The sequence below is a fragment of the Mustela lutreola genome, chromosome 14 (genome assembly GCF_030435805.1).
Source record: "Mustela lutreola isolate mMusLut2 chromosome 14, mMusLut2.pri, whole genome shotgun sequence".
Taxonomy (NCBI): domain Eukaryota; kingdom Metazoa; phylum Chordata; class Mammalia; order Carnivora; family Mustelidae; genus Mustela; species Mustela lutreola.
Window position 1 is genome coordinate 3863554 of NC_081303.1, and position 20455 is coordinate 3884008.

At 41.0% G+C, this 20455-nt stretch overlaps 1 protein-coding gene across 2 annotated transcripts in view; it reads left to right on the top strand.

Moving 5' to 3' along the window:
• The window catches only part of DNM3 (dynamin 3), a 533795-nt gene that overhangs the window by 122559 nt on the left and 390781 nt on the right, over window positions 1-20455 (top strand). For both annotated transcript variants that reach the window (XM_059147002.1, XM_059147003.1), the window contains exons 3-4: window positions 13056-13205; window positions 14378-14581. In XM_059147002.1, coding sequence (XP_059002985.1) covers window positions 13056-13205; window positions 14378-14581 — 354 coding nt within the window. The remainder of the gene's footprint in view (window positions 1-13055; window positions 13206-14377; window positions 14582-20455) is intronic.

The following is a 20455-nucleotide window of genomic DNA, read 5'->3' on the forward strand; positions in this document are numbered from 1 at the left end:
GGGTTTTCAGGATATGGTAAATGAGCGTTGTCTTCAACTTAAAGTCTCGCAGCTGTATTAGCCCTCAGCATGTCCTTTGGTGCTTTGTAGTCAGAGACTGACTTACCTTCAGCTATGAAAGTCTTACATGGCATCATCCTCCAATAGTAGACTGCTTCGTGGACACTGAAAATTTGTTGTTTAAAGAAGCCACCTTCACTATTATCTTAGCTCGATCTTCTGGATGATTTGCTGCAGCTTCTCCATCAGCACTGGCTGCTTTACTTTGTATGTGCATGTTACGGAGAAGACTTCTTTCCTCATTTCTCAAGAACCAACCTCTGCTGGCTTCAGACTTTGCTTGTGCAGCTTCTTCACCTCTCTGAGCCTCCACAGGACTGAGGAGAGTTAGGGCCTTACTCTGGATTGGGCTTTGGCTTAAGGGAATGATAGGCCTAGTTCGATCTTCTATCCAGACCATGACAAGTTTCTTCATATCAGCAACGACACCATTTTGCTTTCTTACCATTCATGCATTTACTGGAGTAGCACTTTTAATTTACTTCAAGAGCTTCTCCTTTGCATTCACAACTTGGCTGTCTGGAGCAAGAGACCTAGCTTTTGGCCTATCTCAGCTTTCAGTCTGTCTCAGCTTTCGGCATGCCTTCCTCACTGAGTTTAATTATTTCTAGCTTTTGATTTAAAGTGTGAGACATGTGAATCTTACTTGAACACTTATTGAGGCCATTGGAGGGTAATTAATTGGCCTGATCTCAACATTGTTGTGTCTCAGGGAATAGGGAGGCCCACAGAGAGGGAAGGACACAGGGGGATTGGCCAATAGGTTGAGCAGTCAGAACATACAATGTTTACTGATGAAGTTGGCTGTCTTTTATGTCTGTGGTTCATGGCATGCCAAAACAATTAGAGTAGTAACATGAAAGATCATTGATCACAGATCATCATAACAAATATAACAGTAAAGAAAAAGTTTGAGCTGTTGTGAGAATTACCAAAATATGACACGAAGACACAAAGTGAGAAAATGCTGTTGGAAAAATGGTGCCAATGACCAGGTTTGTTAGAGGTTTTGTCACAAACCTTTATTTGTAAATAGAACATCATCTGCAAAGTGAAGTAAAGCTAAGCACAAGAAAATGAAGTATTTTCGGATCATGTCCGGGAGTTTTCATTGTATTCGAGATACAGTATTTATTTTTATTTGTTCAGACTTTTGTTGTAAAAATATGTCTTCTCATTAGCAACTATACCATACTGACTAGTTAGATAGTGCTTGGGCCATAGGTGATAGATATTTTTGTATGACCCCCAACAACATTGAACTGATCGCTTTCATGAGATAGAGTTTAGAGGAGATGTACCTCTCTGTTATAAGAATCTGTAGTTTTGTTAAAGTCTAATGCATTTAGCAGAGCAGACATCCATGGAAAATTCTTATGCTTTTAGCTAAACATGTTGTGTGTGTACGTACAGACGTGGGGTGGAGGAGGAAACCTTTTCTGAGTAATATTGTGGAGACTGCTATTTGTGGAGATTCAAATATTATATTGTTTTGTAGAAATTGACAAGGTAGTTCTAAAATTCACAGCAAATGCAAAGGACTCAGAGTAGCCAAAACGACTTTAAAACTTAGTAACAAAGTTAGAGAATGAATACAACCTGTTTTTAATAGTGATTATAAAACTGCGATAATCAAGATAGTGTGACATTGGCATAAAGACAGACAAATACGCTGGTAGAACAGAGTAACGTTCAAAAAGGACCTACAGGTAAATACACAGCTCATTTTTCTTAAAGGTGCAAAAGCAATTAGGTGGAAAGAGTAGTATTTTTAACAAGTGGTATTGGATTAATTGAATATTCATATGTAAAAAGTGAACTTCTATTCATACCTTTTACCATAGGCAAAAATTAAGTTGGTTCTGTTTCTAGTTGAGCTTCATGACCTTCAAGAACTGGCCATGAAGACATTTGAGGAGCTTATCTAATGCACCAAGATCTTATAAAATATTTAGATGGCATGCTTACAACTTGTGCATAGAAGTGCATCCTCATGGAAAAGGTTTTTGATCAAGCAGTTAAGATATTATAATGTAGCTAGCAATGCATATTATAGCTCAGACATTTTCTTTGAGAATATTTTTTTAGTTACATATTTATATACTTGTAATTCTGATAATTGCTACTAAATCTCATTTATAAACTTTATTCTTTGTGTGTAAGGTTTTAGGTGAAAATATTTTCATTTTGTGCATTAGAATTTGTATTGTATTTTTCCTATTGAAATTTGATTACTTGAATTTTCATGACAAAGTCTAGTCATTTCACTTTTAATTACCCTACAAATTTTTACTTGGCAGATTACCTTATTTTTTGTGTTATTAAAGCAAAGAATGATATTGCATCATTTGCTGTTTCTGAATTTTTATATTCAATTATTCCTTTGTTAAAAAGATTTATTTCATTTATTTTAGAGAGAGAGTGAGTGAGGGTGAGTGAGGCGGGCAGAAGGAGAGGGTTCCTCAGGCAGACTCTTGCTGAGCACAGAGCGCAACAAGGGGCCTGATCCCAGGACCTGAAATCATGACTTGAGCCAAAACAAAGAGTCGCTGCCAAACTGACTGAGCCACCCACGTGACCCTATTCAATTACTCGTAAATATTATTGTAATAATGTGCTTACCTGAAAACCTCTTTTTTATATTTCCAGTTTCTAAACTTTGCTGATTATTGGGAGGAGACAAAAAAAAGCCTTGGGTAGTCAAACTTAATATTACAAAGTCTATGATTTAAAGCTCAGGCATTGTATGGTTGTGGACTTACTCTGGACTTTTTTGTTTGTTTCTTTTTTTTCCCCCCTAAAGATTTTTTTTTTTTTTTTTTTTTTTTTTTTGTGAGTTTGAGAGAGAGGAAGAGAGAGAGAGAAAGTGAGCATGAGCATGGGAAATGGCAGAGGGAGAAGCAGACTCCCCACTGAGCAGGGAGCCCAACACGGGACTCAGTCTCAGGATCCCGGGGTCATGACCCGAGCTGAAGGCGGACACCTAACCGACCGAACCCCCCAGGTGCCCAGGACTTTTTCATTTCTTTAGACTCAGACCATATACACTAGGTTACTGGACTTTTCATTCTAGAGTAAAACATAAATCTGCAAGTTAGAATGGGAATGTTCTTAAAAACAGAGACATTGCTAACAGTAAGAAGTGACAATTATAAACTTGACTGCAAGCGAAAGGACACAGAGAGAAAAGTGTAAAAAGGCTAAAGCAGTATATTGAAACTAATGTAACACCGTATGTCAGCTATACTGGAATTAGAGTAACAGACTTAATAAAATAAAAAATGAAAATAATTTTTAACTAAGCAAAGTAATCTATAGCAAAAATCATTGAAGTAATACACATTTAAGTTACTCACAGAACATTGTTTAAGGGTGCGGGAAACTACATAACACATGCCCAATTCCTATAACCATCTCTGCGTATTTCCCTTGCCCTTTAACAGCTTTTAACATTATCCATTGCACTCCTCTTTCTTGATGCGTGCTTTATTCTTTTGGCTTCCATAATGCCAAGTACTTCAGACTTTTCTGCTATCTCTCTGGCCACTCTTTCTGCCTCTTTTACAGACAAATTATCTTCTCCCTGGCTTTTAAAGTTTGAACCTACCCAAGGATTATTTCCATGTCATTTGATATTCAACAATCCCTTGCGTGAACAACTTACGTACCTGTGACTCTCACCTTTATAGCTCCTGGGCTAAAACTCCAGACCCATATCCGCTGACTTCTGGACACTCTAACTGTACATTTCAAATATGTCAAACTCTGTATGTCAAAAGCCTTATTTAGGATCATTTTCCTTTTCCACATCCACAAACCTCGTGTCCTCCAGTGTTTGTATGTTGATCCATTTATTTACTCATTCATTTTATTTGTTCCTTAATTCAACAAATCTGTGTTGACTGCCTAGTAGATGCAGCTCACTGTATTTGGGCACTTGGGAGTTTAGCAGCTAATGTTCCTGTTTTCAGGAACTTACGTTCCTGTGGATGAAGAGAGACAATAAAAAACAAACAAGGAGAACTTTAGATCATGATTATGTACTCTAATGAAAAGAAATTGGGTGACATGATAGAGTGTGATCAAGCTGCTACTTTCCTTGCCTGGTCAAGGAAGCCTCTCGAAAGAGGTGGTATTTTGGATGAGCAGTTAATGACAGGGAGGACCCCCCACATGTAGAGGTCTGGGGAGAGTATATTCCAGAAGAGGAGCGGTTTGTAGGGAGGCCCTGATGGGGGAATGGATTGGGTGAACTTGGACAGAAGGGAGGCTGTTGCAGCGAAAGCAAATTTGGATGTGGCAGGTGGGGACAGTGTCAGATAATAGAGGTCGACAGGGGTCAGACGGGCGAGGACTTGGAACACCTGGGTGAGGAACTGGCATATTTCTGACCGCACTAGGAAACTAGCAGAGGGTTTTCAAAAGGCAGAGACATGGTCTGACGTAGGATTTTAGACCGATCTCTCTAACTGCTTGGTGGAGAATGGGTTAATGGGAGCAAGAGTGCTATCAGGAGGACCCGTTCAGATGTTTTTACGGTGGTGCCAGTTTCGTGGGAGGACGGCCACAGAGGGGGCAGCGAGAGGATGTTTGGGAGAGAGCCAAGGAAAAGAGGGATGCAAAAATAGTTCGGTTTCGGATTTGAGCACCTGGGGTAATGGTAGTTCAGTAACTGAGACGTAGAAGGCCTGGAGGAGGAGCCAGCGGGGAGGACGGGAGGGGAACTAAGTGGGGATTACAGTTGGGTTTGGACATGCTAATTTTGAGATATCTATTAGACATCCAAGTGGAAGTGCCAAGTAAGCATTAGAGTTGGATACAGAGAAGTCAAGTTCAGGGGAGAAATGAGTGCTTGAGATGAATTTGAATATATATGTGTGTGTGTCTATATATATATATATATATATTAATGTATATATGTGAACATATTATATATATGTATATATATGAATTTTAAAGCCATTAGGTAGATGAGATCAACTAGGGAGAGGATAGAGATGGACAGATTTCCTTCTGGAAGTCTAGCAGTATTCCATGTTTGGAAGCGCAGGAGAGGAAGGGGAGAAACAGCGAGCAAAGAGCATGGAGAAGGAGCAGCCAGCGGGGAAAGAGGGCGGTCGGGAAAGCCGAGTAATGCGCGTCATAGAAGAGGTCGTTCTGAGGTGGAGGAGGAAAGTCACGTCAGAGCTGCTGAGACTTAGAACGCTTACTCGTTTTGTAATGTTTTGGCCAAGTGTTTGATGTGCTTCTTGTTCGGTTTCTGTGTTTGAAATATAGTTTATCTCTTGATTGTGTTTTATATGAAACCAAGAGGATGAAATAGAGTTGATTTTTTTTATACTCTTTGAGATCCTTTGAAAAAGTATGGGAGTAAATCGAGCTATTTAGGTATGATAGCTGCTGATTCTGATTTTTTTTGGATACTTGTGGTGGGACATTCATACGGTTCTTATTGCCGGAGGGATTTCTGTCACTTGCTGGCCTTGGGTTCGTGTGCCAGCACTCCTTCAGTGACTGGGGCCACTTAACTCTCACATGCAGGGTCAGCCCCAGCCCAGGCTTTAGAACCACCCAGCTCTTAGGCATGAAGACTGTAAAGGACCTTGTTGAGCTGTAAATATCAAGGGAGCACTGATAGACCTCTCTCTTCACCCTGAGGTCTACAGAAGTGGCTTTGGCTTTGTATCCAGTGAAAAAGTCTCTATCTTCTGTTCTGTGATCGAGTTAGCATCTTGGTCTTCTGCCTGATTATCCTCTGGCTCACTTGGGTCTGGAGTTCTGTCTTGATCTCCTCCTCTGCCTCTGGAGTACCAGAACCCTGATCCTAGATGCTAGTGTTTTGTATCTGGTCTCTGATACTCGCTTGGCACCCACATTTGGTCTGTTTTTGTCTGTTTGGCCCTCTTTATTCCCATCCTGCCCCCACTGTTCTTGACCCTTGTGCTGAGACTTTGACATTTCACCCTCCACTGGACCCTCTCAGGTTGTTAGCTTTTTAAGATTTCCTTATCTCCACCCCAACGCCCCCCGGTTGCTTGACTTCTCATGTTTACCTTAGGGACATAGTTGAGTTCTACTTCAAACCTGGATCTCTAACATTCACATCTGATTCACCCTGTTGCTTATTCAGCCACAGTTCTAGAACCTTGCTTTCAATTTGGGATGACCTGAAGGCTGGAGGGAAACATTTTTTTTTTTTTTTTTTTTTTAACTGACATTGATCCATGGTATGCAAAGTGGCCTGCTTTAGAGAAGGAAGAAATCCACAGATGTTCTTTACTCTAAATATGATAGGCATTGGGGAAACACAGATGAGTAAAATGTAGCCTCTTTCCTTGAAGAAGTGTGTTTTTAAATATAGTCAGACACAGACAATTTACAGTGAGTGAATTTAGCTAGTAACGTTGAAAGCTACCTCCTATATGCGACCCTCTATTTTTGTTGGAGCCCTGCTCTCACAGAACATTGCTATTAAAACACTTCAGAAATACGACCCCAACTAAAGTATTGAGGACCCCAGTTCTTAGAATAAAGATTGACAAGAGATTATGTGCATATGTTCCATAATTACTTAAGCTCGATTAATTGAAACACATTCATGTTTTTCCACATGGAAGGGGCATATTGGAAATATTTAAATTCTCATGGTCATGCTGTGCTTTTCACAGATGATTGGAATGCTGCCCAGGCATAAACCATCCTATCCTTCCCCCAAACAACTTGTCAGTTGTTTAACCTAGCATAATTTGTTTTCCATGACCATTAGAGATGACAGTGCTAAAATGTTTTACAGGGAAATAAAAATAAAGAAGAGTGATAGCTTTGATTTTTTAATACCCTTCTCTCCTCCCCAATTCCTGTTTGATATAAAAATGTGTCGTAACTTTTGCTTCAAACCTAAGCTGTTTTTAACACTGAGGAAACAGGGATGATTTTTAAAACTGGGAGTCAATAAGACTCAGTTCTTGTAAAATAATTGCAGAACTGAAAACATACTATGAGTTTTAGCAAGACAGGTTATCCTGCTACACAGTAGAATTTCACAGATGCATTATCAGGGTTTCCGTGCTAACATGCACATAGCCTTCTGCCTTCATATGAACCTATGGCTAAGAAATTTAATCACTTTCTGTGCAAATTGAACTTGGGCTGAAGTCTGGAATTGTTTGAGGGAGAGACCATTTCCCAGCCCCAGCTACCAAGCATTTAGAATGAAAGGAACACCGAGAACACGCCAAAGGAAGATGTGCCACTGGAAATGCTACCTTTCTATGAAAAAGAACATACCTCAGCCGTAAGCTGAGATTGTTAGACCTTCAGACAGTTTAGTTCACTGTAGTGTAAAAGCAGCAGAAGACACACGCTTACTATCTCTTTAAAAATGTAGCTACTGGTCAGCTCGTACACCCCGTCCTGTAGATTCCACTTTAGGTGTCAGAATTTCCTTCATCCCCAGACTCACATGAACACTTTCAGGAGTGAGGATAGTTAAGTGACCCGTTACTCTTGTGGTGACCCTTTTCAAGATTTTCCCTTCGTAATTGTATTTTTGGACAGCAGAGAAGTAAAGCTGTATCTTTGAAGTTCTGCATTGCTGATAAAGATTTATTTAGGATTGTGTGATGGTAGAAGCTGATTGATGATTTTCCTCAATAGCACCTGTGCTCAGTTGTTCCGAAATATGCGTATCACTCTGCTGTCCTCCCGTCTGCAGTCCACGGTGGGGGGAGCGGACACCTTATTGGCAGTAGAGCCCTGAAGCTACAAATTATGACTTGTGTTTCTAATGAGCAAGTAGAATGTGTGGTCCGACCAATATCACTGCACTGTCAGAGATAAGGGGACCTAGAGCTGTGAGTCTGCAGAGCTGGGTAGTGGACGGGTTACGAATAGGTCGCTGCCTTCCGACAAGTCAGAGCACGTCCTGTAGCCCGAGTTGCTTTCTAAGAGGCTCTTTGGGACCATAAAGAAATGGATTTTGTGGTTTCTGTCCCATTGGTTCTTCCGAATGCTGGACACAGATTAGACCTAGTTGGCATTCCTCCTATGGTTACTCCTAGGTCACTTAGTGTGTGTGTGTATGTGTATGTGTGATGTATCTGGTTGTAGAAATAATAAGATTTGTAGGGTTTAACTAGTGAGAATATATACAGAAACGTTTTTTAGAGGCATAAAATGGCTTCAGACGAATACCATAAACTCCTGCTCTCGGCTGGCGAATTCCGCGTGCTCCCTCCACTGCCAGAGCTGCCGATTTGTCTTGTCAATTCCCAGTGTTCTATTTCCTTTCTCTTCTTACAGAGGAGCTGGGATGCTCCTTTCTCCTGCGTCTTGTCCCCTTGACCTTAAGATCTCTCACCACTTGTTTTCTTTTCAGTTCTGCATTGTCACCTTTCCCTTCGTACTGGATTAATGCCATCAGCCAGGACCATGCTGTCCGTTTGCCCATCTTCAGGGAGCCCTCCCCGACCTCACCCCTCCCCAGCTCCCCAGCTGCCCTCTCAAGGCTTTCCTCTCCTTTACCGCAAAACTTTAAACAATTGTCCTCAATCAGTCTCCACTTTCTCTTCTCGCCTTCTTTCCTAATCTGTTCCAATCAGACCTCCTCACTCCCCTGTAGCAGCTCTTGTCACCTCCTGAAGGACTCTCAGATCGCCCAGCTCTATGATTAATTCTTACTTCTCATCTGCCTTAACATGTTGGCAGCACTGGATGGAGTGGAAGTCTCTTACCTTCACGAAAAGCCCTTTCTACTTGGCTTTGGGTCACCTCTTCCTGGGTTTCCCCATCCTGCGGACCACTCCTTCTCACTCTCTCCTGACCCTAAACCCCAGAACACCCAGGGCCCAGTGCTCTTCCCCAGCTAACTCTCTCACTAAGTGATCTCATCCCCTTGCCTGACTTTAATCTATTACAAATATATATTTCTAGTCTGGACTTCTCCCTGGATGAAAGGCTAATGTATCTAGTCCCAAAGGCATTTTTGTGCTAATTAGAAAAAGCTGCCCTTTTCCTCAAGCGCTTGACTGCCCTCTTGTGGAAGAATTTCAGAGGAAATCAACACTTGACAGATGACTGAGTGTGAGGTATCTCTTAGAGCTGTGGAATCCTCAACCCTTAGCAGCAGGTCTGCTTCTCCACTTGGCAGTACGCGTGGAGTGGGCAGTACAGGCGTCCTAGGTCTGCAGCCAGACTCCGGATTCCCAACCCCCCCTGGGCAGTACAGGCGTCCTAGGTCTGCAGCCAGACTCCGGATTCCCAACCGCCCCCCCTGGGCAGTACAGGCGTCCTAGGTCTGCAGCCAGACTCCAGATTCCCAACCCCTCCCCGGGCAGTACAGGCGTCCTAGGTCTGCAGCCAGACTCCGGATTCCCAACCGCCCCCCCCCCCCCGCATCTCCCCAACCTCTTCCTTTCAGTCTTCCCTATTTCAAAATTCTCCCCATTGCTGAGGTCAAACTCCAGGAAGTTGTTTTTTGACTCTCCTGTCTTTCTCCAGTACCCCACCTTCGATCATCAGCAAGTCCTATTGGTTTTTCCTTCAAAACACATGAGAATTGAGCCACTTCTCACCACTCCCACTGCTGCTGCCCTGGTCCAAGCCCCATCACCTCTCACCTCCACTCTCAGGAGCCAGCTCCCTGTCTTACTCTCGGTGTCTGTTCTCAGCACAGCAGCCACAGTAATTTCTTCAAAGCCTGGGTTGCATCACGTCCCTGCTCTACCCCGAGCCTTTCCAGTTGTCCACCATTTGTTCAGAGTAAAAATTAAAGTCCCACGGGCTGGACACAGTCCAGGTCTGCACCACAGCTCTGACCTCATCACCCGCCCCTCCGCCGATATACTCTGTCATTCAGGCCTGTCGGCCTTGCTGTCCTTCCCCTATGCTTCCGGTTCAGGGACTCTGCTGGGACACTCCTATATGAAGCATTGCTTCCTCCCTTCCTCCCTTCCGCTTGTGCTCAGATGTCACTTTGTCATATCAGAGCAGCTTTCCTCAATCAAAACATGTAACACACCAGTCCTCCTGCCCTAGCATTTAATGTCCCCCCCACCATTCCGTTGTCTCCAGAGCATCTCTCGTCTGGCACACTCTTTCATTTCATTCGAATTTAAGCTTCACCAGGTTAGACTTGTTTTTTCTCCTCTGCAATTTCTTCCTTCCTCCCCCCTTCCTTCCTTCCTTCCTTTCAGATTTTATTTGTCAGAGAGATGAGAGAGCACAGCAGGCGGAGGGAGAAGCAGGCTCCCGGGCTGAGCAAGAAGCTCACTGTGGGGCTCCATCTCCGGACCCCGGGATCATGACCTGGGCTGAAGGCAGACGCTTAACTGACTGAGCCATCCGGGTGTCCCTCTTCTCTGCAATTTCTAAGATAGTGTGTGGTGAATAGTATGAGCTCGAAAATATTAGTTGGATAAATAAATGAATACCAGCATCTTTAAATCTCTCTGCGGGATCCTATCCTTAAAAAGATGCAGAGGCTTGAGATGGCCCTGCACAATTCTAATTTCTCAATTTCAAAATAAAAGCATTTTTAGGAGACCAAGCATGAATTTGAATCTAATTTGAAAATTGCATTGATTTTGCAGCATTCTGGAAGGGCATTGCTTTCCTACAGAGAAAGCAAGTAGGCGCCATCTAGTGGTGAAGAGAGAAATCGACAGTTGTGTTACTTGAATTATTGATTGGCAGCATAATTGAAAATATAGTCTCTGATCCAGAACCTTCTTGCTTTTATAAAAGTAATATTTATGATAGCTGTAAGTCCTCAAGTATGCCTTTTCCAAAAAATATATTGAACTGAAAAAGTACAGTTCCGTTTCTTATAAATTATTTATGACTCCTTTTTACGTGTTAATTTTTGTTTTCTGGGATCTGACAGCCTTTGCTCGTCCTTATTTTTCTTATTGTTTTATCTCCTGCTTATCCTTAAACTCTTTATTTCCATGATATTGGCCAATCCCCTGGGTTAGGTAAATAAAATCAAGGCTGTATCTTCTGGGAATTTAGATGCCAATACAAACAGCACCTGTGAGTGTGAACATGGGAAGGAACATGCCGGAAGATGCAGTCGTCCCTTCGGCCAGAATTCTGAAGCCTGCTGAAGCGCCACTGTGTATACCGTCACTACTGAGGAACGGACTGTGGGGGCCTCAGCTTGCCCTTTTTCAGAGAGGGACGCATTTTGTATGTAAAAACTAAGAACGAAACTATTCATGTCTATCTACATTGATAGGAAAGACTGAAGTGAAGAAAAGCCTCTGTCATTCTAACAGCTGAAACGTTAGGTCATTGCAGTTCTTTGGGAAATTAAAGCATAAACTGGTTGGTCCACTTCAGAAGCTATGACCTTGGCCGCGAGGAGGCCTGAGCAACGGATGGGACAAGCATGGGAAGCTGGCGAGAGAAGCCCGGGAGGAAGATGGGCTCCTGGTGCCAGGCCGTAGATTCAGCCCGGCCTTTCTACAGGGAGGAAGACCTTGCCTGAGTAGCTCCAGGGGGCCAAATTGGACCGAGGAAATAGGATCAGAAAGCAGATTTCAGACTTTGTTAAATATTTTCTGGGGTGCCTGGATGATTCAGTTGGTTATGCGTCGGGCTCTTGATCTCAGCTCAAGTCTCCATCTCAGGGTCGTGAGTTCAAGCCCTATATGGGCTCCAAAAAGAAAAAAAAAAATATCCCCCCCCCCCCCCCAAATAAGAGTTTTATTCCCGGACTCCAAAGCCTCAGTTTTCCATCAGTGGATATTTCTGTACAGGGGCTGGATGGTAGCCGGCCCAGGGTGTGTAAGGCTGTTAAAATTCTCGGATTCCCTGAAAGACCTTGCTTTCTCTGCACCCCGAAACCCTCCCCACTCTTGAGGACCCAGTTCAAACCTCGTTTTCTTTTTTAGGCACTGCAGCTTGAAGCCATCTTTCCCATCTCTGTCTTTTCCTTCTTTAAATACAGACCAGCGCCATTTCATGCTGCCTGTGTTAACTGCTGCTAAAATGCTTGAAGACATCTTAGAGTTTGTCTCCCTGTTGGCTTTACCACAGGGGCTGAAGGTTAAATGTTGATGGTGGAGATGGTGAAAAGACTGCCAGGAACTGTCCCTGCTGACATCGGGGCTCCAGACGCTTAGCCTTAGTCTCAGTTCGGTGTGGCAGTTCTTCAGCTAGTTATTAGATAAACGAAAATATTTCTTAAGATTTATTCTCTTATTAAGATTATAATTTTTTTAAGTCTATTTTTTTAAAGTATCAGTTTACTTTTTGGGTTGTGTGATATACTTGATACTTCTGAAGGCAGGACTAGAAATCGATAGTACAACAGTGAGTAAGATGTTATTGAAATTTAATCTAATTTTCTGTTAATATATATAGTTTTTCCTACTTCCGCAGACACTGATTTTTTTTTTTTTCAGATTGGAAATAGGTATTTTCTTTGATCTAAAATTCTTTTTGCTTGGGAAATTATCTTTTTAATGATACAAGTTGATGTGGTATCTTGAATAGTATATTTTAAAGCGAAGATATTATTTCTTTTTAAAGAATTAACTACATTTTGTTTCTGAATTGTCTTGCCTTCTGAAGCTACGTTTATATAACTTAGAATTTCCTCTTAATAAAGTGGTGATATTGAGAAAGGGCATGCTAATAGGATTAGACAGACGTTGTATGTACTTCAGACTTAATTTCTTTAACAATCTGATGCTGTTTGCTTTATCATTTGGAAGGCCAAAATTCTCCTTAAATTATTTAACAGACAGGATGATTTAAAGACTGCTTTTAGTATTTAATTGCTCATCTGAAAATTAGTAAATTTAGCATTTGTACTGTGTTTAATATTTCTAAAGGATTTGCTGTGTTTCTTAGTAACTGCTGTATTCTCTCATTTTAATGGCTGAGGAGACAAAATGGGATACTTTGACTTGTTGGTAAAGAAATGTTGTTTCCTTATAATTGTTGCAAGAGTGCATGGATTGTAAATTGTGTTAATTTGTCTTTTGTAGAATATGCTGAATTTCTACATTGCAAAGGAAAAAAATTTACAGATTTTGATGAAGTTCGTCATGAGATTGAAGCAGAAACAGATCGAGTGACTGGAATGAATAAAGGCATTTCCCCCATACCCATTAATTTACGAGTCTATTCTCCACATGGTGAGTAAAATAACAGGATTCCACATTTTTTGTCTTCAAAAATTTCTACGTTACTTGAAATTCTTTATTTGTGTAGAAGATGATTTTTCTCTCAGAAAGTACTGGGTTTCTAGGATTGTGTTTGGGTACTACAATAAATGGACTGGTCCAGAAAGTTCACAGATTTATGGGGAAGCAGGAGGACATGACTTTTTAAAAGGTCAGAATTCAATACATCACTTAAAAATGTTTCTTTATGTTTATTTTAAACTTTTAGAATGTCAAGAGATATGCACGAAAAATTCCATCTTTTAAATCTTCAGTCTTAGCAAGAATCTTAGAGGCACATGGTTCTGTGGCTGAGTCTTCTCCTATTGGATTTTTTCATTGCCCCATATATTTCTGCTTATTCTCCTCCTGAGGAATCAATGATGATTTTTTTTTCCCAGACTATTAGCAGAAACGTACAAATTAGATAACCAATTTATGGGATGTGATATGGAATAGCCTCTCCTGACTAAATTTTTAGTGGGACAGATTTTAATCTCTCATCTTCTACTCAGCTCTGTTGCTTTGAAAATGGAGCACGAATGACATAAGCTCAATTATGACATTCCAAGAGGCTTTGGTGCCAGCTGAATGATAGCCAGGTCGCGGCTGGAGTCCCCAATGCAGGGGTAGTTTCCTGCTCTCCTGGTGGTGCACCATGAGTCTGGCTGCAGAGCCTACACGGGAACCTCACAGCCCACAGCTTTCCAATAGGCTAAGTGTCTGACCCCCCTCCAGAGAGCATATGATGCTTTTGAAATGAAGGACAAATCTTGCCCTTAAGAATTCTATACCACTGAGGGCAACGTACAAGACCAGCAGGCAGCATATGGATTTCTTGTTCGGTTTTGAATTATAACACACCAGTTACAGATACGACTGCTCTCTCTTAGCTGTACAAATCAGTAGCTTGCAAAATTGGGCTAAAACGATCATTTGGTATAGCACAATCATATCATAAAAATAGAGAAAACTAACAAGGCCATTTTGTAGTCTATGCTTTTTACTCAACACACAGTTGGAGTTAGGTCAATAATGCAATATGTGAAGCTAAGCTTGTTTTCTTCCCACTAAAGATATAGATGATTTTGCATAGTTATTTTTTAGCAGTGAGAGTATATGTAAGACTCTTTTTTTCCACACAGTGTTAAATCTCACGCTTATCGACCTACCTGGAATTACTAAAGTGCCCGTGGGAGATCAGCCACCAGATATAGAGTATCAGATCAGAGAAATGATTATGCAGTTCATTACGAGGGAGAACTGTCTGATTTTGGCTGTTACCCCGGCCAACACCGATCTTGCAAACTCAGATGCACTGAAGTTAGCTAAAGAAGTCGATCCTCAAGGTGAGTGTGTGGTCTTTGAGATGAAAGAGAATTAGTTTAAAATGTCAAGGGTTTGGGTATATTTCAAGGTAATACAAGTTCTCATTACTTAATTTCATTGTTAATTTAATTAGCCATTATTTACATTGTTAGTTTTTTTTAAGATGCTGAAAGAAAAGTAACTGGAGAATATAGTCTGAACCTATATAAATAAATGTAAGATTAAGTGAGATCTAAGAAAACAGATATTTCTAAGCCTCATGAACTACTTATCTTAAAAAGTCAATAAAATAAACTTCTGGTACAAAATTCAAACAGTCCCCTTTAGTTATTAAAAGACTTACCCAAATATACTCACACTGAAAACTCCTTGTGTTTCATGGATGTTTTGCTTCTTTAAAATAGGAAACACTGTCGCACATTGAGGTCCTTCTTCCACTTTGAGTCTATTTTTGTGTGTGGTGTAAAGACGTGGTTCAGTTTCCGTCTTCTGCATGTGGCTATCCAGTTTTCCCAGCGCCGTTTGTTGAAGAAACTGTCTTTTTTCCATTGGACATTCTTTCCTGCTTTGTCAAAGATTAGTTGACCATAGAGTTGAGGGCCCATTTCTGGGCTCTCTATTCTGTTCCATGGATCTATGTGTCTGTTTTTGTGCCAGTACCATACTGTCTTGATGATTCCAGCTCTGTAATAGAGCTTGAAGTCCGGAATTGTGATGCCTCCACCTTTGGTTTCCCTTTTTAACATTCTTCTGGATATTTAGGGTCTTTTCTGGGTCCATACAAATTTGGGGATTATTTGTTCTAGCTCTGTGAAAAATGTCAATGGTATTTTGACAGGGATTACATTGATGTAAGCTGATATAACCACTCTGGAAAACAGTACAGAGGTTCCTCAAGAAGCTAAAACTAGAGCTACCCTACAACCCGGCAATTGCACTACTGGGTATTTACCTCAAAGATACAGATGTAGTGCTCCGAAGGGGCACATGCTCCCGAATGTTTATAGCAGCAGTGTCCACAATAGCCAAACTATGGGATGAGTCTCGATGTCCATCGACAGACAAATGGATAAAGAATGAGAATGCATGTGAGATAGATAGATAGATATATAGAATATTACTCAGCCATCGGAAAGGATGAAATCTTACCATTTATATCGACGCGGTTGTAACTGGAGGAGATTATGCTGAGTGAAATAAGTCAATCAGAGAAAGACAATTATCATATGGTTTCACTCATATGTGGAATATAAGAAATAGTGCAGTAGATCACAGGGGAAGGAGGGAGAAACAGAATGGGAAGAAATCAGAGAGGGAGACAAACCATAAGAAGACTCTTAATTATAGGAAACAAACTGCGGGTTGCTGGAGGGGAGGGATATAGGAGGATGGGGTAACTCAGTGATGGACATTAACCAGATCATGTGATGTGATGAGCACTGGGTGTTACACGCAACTAATGAATTACTGAGCTCTAATTGTGAAACTAATGATGTTCTATGTGTTGGCTAATTGAATTTAAATAAATAAATTAAAAAATAGGAATTAAAAATAAAACATTTTAATACATGTAAAATATTAATCAGTTATAATTATTTGACATAAGCATATACTCTAAAAGCAGGGATTTTATGTTATTAGCATTTTGGAATCCAGAAGAGTACCTTATTTCTGCTGATGTTTTGATGTTTTTCTCTCTACAACTGAGTAATACAAGTTTATCTTCAGAGACCCCAAAATGGGGTTTTGTGTGTGTGTGTTTAAAGTAATTATGGAAGGGCACTCAGTGATGAGTCTGCTCAAAATGGAGAGGCAGGTTCTCCAATGCTAGGAATTTCTTTTCAATAATTAATTGCCCCTATTTTCTCCATTGCCTTTATCTGGAATCCTTATTAGCATGTTAGAACTTCTGGATTAACCCTCTTTCAAAAAAAAATCCTTTTTTATTGTGTTTCTTTCTGTTTATGTACTACTTTTTGCAAAATTTTCTCAACTTTATCTTCAGCTCTTCTGATTAATTTTTCATTTCTGATACCATTTTTAAAGTTTTAGCAGCATTTTCTCCCTTTGTGAATGTTGTTTTTATCTATTTATTACGTTTTTTAACATGAATATTTTTATTTTCTAAAATAGCATCGTGCTCTTGGTTTTATAAGTAGTGTATCCTCTCTAAAGATTTTAATGAGACATCTTTGGAGGCTTTCCTTTTGTAATCTACAATGTCTCTGAGTCCATTTTTTTCTGGTGGTTTTTCTTGGTCATCGTCTTTGAAGTCAGAGACCTTTTGTTCAAGATTGGTGATCTTTTGCTGCTCATTCATATATGAGTAGAGACCTAACAAGCTGATGGAAATTCTATATGTGTATGAATGGGATTCATTGACTAATGGGCTTTCTCATAGGGTGATGGGGCTAGCCATTTTGTTAGGAGATTTCCTCAGCTACTGTTAGATGCTATGAGTATTTCCGCTTGCGCTGGTCTGGTATAACCTGATGTCCAGTGGTCTCAGAGTCAAGAGGAAGAATTGAGTTGGTGGGGGGTGGGGTGTGGGGTGGTTCTCACTGTTCAGCATGTTGACTTTTGATTAATCCCTCTACTTCCATAATGGCATTCCTGAAGGTCTTCTTGAGTCCAGAGTCACTTAAAAGAGTCCCTCATCTTCTGAATGTAAATCTTCAATATTCTGCTGAGGTCAAGGAGGAGTAACTCTGTGGTTATGCAAGATGAGAAAAAGGGTCTGGAGGTCTATCAACATCACATACATATTTTCAGCCAGTTCTTCTACTTTTCAACATCCTCTTACACCCTGGCCTTGGTGCCTTTAGTTCTTAAACCTTTCCAGAGTTTTTCTTCTTTTTGGCTTCCTCTAATATCACAGACATTGGTGCTTGAAATGAAGCAGGTGGAAGTTACAGATGGCTAGATGGGGGCCCTCCCCAGGGTTCTCTCTCCAGTATCAGTGGGTTGGAAGAGCCAGATTCAGGGTTGGGGCTATAAAAATGATGCTGAAATGGCCCTGCCTCTTCAGCCTTCTTGTCCCACAGGAGACAAAACCATGGGTATGTGATGGGAACACAGATAGCCCTTCTACCAGTGGATCCCAGCAAGTACAGCACAATCATGTTCCTGAGAAGTCCACATTTAGTCCAGATGAAGCTTCTTGGAGGAGAACAGATGCTCTCCCTCAGCCTCTGATTCTAGTTTTGTCAGTCTTCTTCTTCTTTTTTTTTTTTTTTAAAGATTTTATTTATTTATTTGACAGAGATCGCAAGCAGGCAGAGAGGCAGACATAGAGAGAGGAAGGGAAGCAGGCCCCCCACTGAGCAGAGAGCCCGACATGGGGCTTGATCCCAGGACCCCGGGATCATGGCCCGAGCCGAAGGCAGAGTCATTAACCCACTGAGCCACCCAGGCGCCCCTAGTTTTGTCAGTCTTCTGTTCGGTCTCCTTGGAGTTGGTTCTCAGATGCTCCTCACAGGTGACAAGATGATTGCAGCTGTCTTGGCCTTACATCCTCACATCTTCAACAATAGTGGAAGAATAGCCAATGGAGAACCTTTTTTTTTTTTTTTTTTAAAAATTTTAGAGTTTGTTTATTTGTCAGAGAGAGAGACAGAGAGAGAGAGAGAAAGAAAGCGAGCACAAGCAGGGGGAGCAACAGACAGAGGGAGAGGCAGACTCCCCACTGAGCAAGGAGCCTGACATGGGCCTCGAACCCAGGACCCTGGGATCATGACCCAAGTCGAAGGTAGAGGCCCAACCCACTGAGCCACCCAGGAGCCACTGAATTCTGAGTTTTATAAGAAATATAAATTAAAGAATTAATATAAATTAATATAAATTAATTAATATAAATTAAAAGAAAATTGACTAATTAATATAGCCTATAAAATATCTCTAGTTCATTCTTGAGTTTGATTTAACATATCCATGTTATATTTGACTACTGTTGTTTAGAGGAATTAAAAAATTAAAAAAATTTTTTTAAAGATTTTATTTGAGAAAGAGTGAGGGAGAGAGAGCGAAAGAGAGAAGGAACAGGGGCAAAGGGAGAGGGAGAAGCTGACTCCCTGCTGAGCAGGGAGCCCAGGGAGCTTGATCCTGGGGCTCCGGGATCCTGACCTGAGCAGAAGGTCCTGACCTGAGCCACCCAGACTCCCCCAGAGTGGGTTTTTTAACTGTTGATTGTTGAAATTGATTGATGGGAAGATCTGTTGAAATTGGATGGGTTAAGAGCTCAGGCTAAACACCTTAGGAGAAAAGGTAAAGTGGGTGCCCGGGTGGCTCAGTTAGGGCTCGGGCTGCATAACTGAGAGCGTCTTACTAATTTAGCCATCCCAGCCTCCTAGCTGTTCCTCCAAAAACAGCAGACTCTTTCCTCCCTCATAGCTTCTGCATTTGCTGTTCCTTCTGCTTGGGATGCTCATACCCTACTTGTTTTTTTGTTTGTTTGTTTGAATGTTTGTTTTTATTAACATATAGTGTATTATTAGCCCCAGGGAGACGGGTCTGTGAATCATCGGGCTTACACACTTCACAACACTCACCACAGCATGTGCCCTCCCCAGTGTCCATCACCCAGCCACCCTCTCCCTGCCTACCCTCCCCTCCAGCAAGCCTCAGTTTGTTTCCCGAGATAAAGAGTTCTAGAGGGCATCGGTAACGGCAGGGCTGTGTCTCATTCCTCGGCTCCTTGTAGTAGATTCATTTTTAAACCAAAACAATAACTCTCCTGTGACGGCATATCATTAGGTGGGAATAGTTACTGTTGGTGGAGGGAATTGTCAGTGTATCGGGAATCTCACTGATTTACAGTGTGTTGTTACAGCATAAGTAAAATACAGCATTAAGCTTCAGTCATGGATTTGTAATAATATGCTACAAATCTGTATCCAAAAAGTGAAATTTGAATGATTTTCCTAATGTAGACCTGGCTTATTTTATAAGCCTATTGTTATTAGATGCTTTTGAGAAGTTGCCACCTGAATGTTCATGAACTTACCCCAAAGTGAACCTCCTTTCTCATGGATCCATAGGACTCCTGCTTAGTCAAAGAAGGCCTTTGTTACTCCAGTTTTTATTATCCTATATATGATCATTCTGAGGACAGATTTTTTTAAGTTTTGCAGATAATTGACAGATAATTTTGCAGGTAATTTTGCAGAAAAGAGAAAACGTTCAGTGCCACTGTGTGCTATTTACTTTATGGTGATTGCTAAGGTGGACAATTAATTCATTGCCTGAACACTCTTAAAAGTATGGTTTTGGGTTCATTAATAAAAGTTCCATGCTAACCTCAAGGCTTGTAATCTGTTTTCATATCCCAGTTTAAATTCCAAAACTCCAAAACACTCTTCCACGTGAGAGCCCTGAAAACTATCCAAAGGGTTTGCCTGGTGCTCGGGTCTTACAGGACCCACTTTGGTGTGTTGCTATCCTGGCTTTGGCTGGTCCTGGACATCACTGAAGCACCAAGAGGGTGACTTCTTTCCCAACCAATAGAGTTCATGCTGTGTGTTTTCAGCAGTTGTAAAAGAATCAAAATGGAGAAAGGAAGAAGCTGGAAAGGCCTTAGAATCTGGTGTTTAGGAATTTGTTCTATTGGGATTGACAGAGACTTTCATTTACTTTCTGTGTCCTTCTAGTCATTCCGTGAGTATATTTTAAATATCTGTTTCAGAAGTCTGGTTTTCCTTAAAATTACAGCTTTGGTAAAAAAGCACTGACATCAACTTTGGTTATTTTGATGTGTGCTGCTAAATTTCCACATATTAGTGAAATCCCCAAATTTCTTCTGTTAGTAATTTCTGATTTCACTTAATTTTGGTTGGAGAACATACTTTGTAACATTTCGGTCCTTTAAAGTTTATTAAAACTTATTTTTTGGCTTAAAA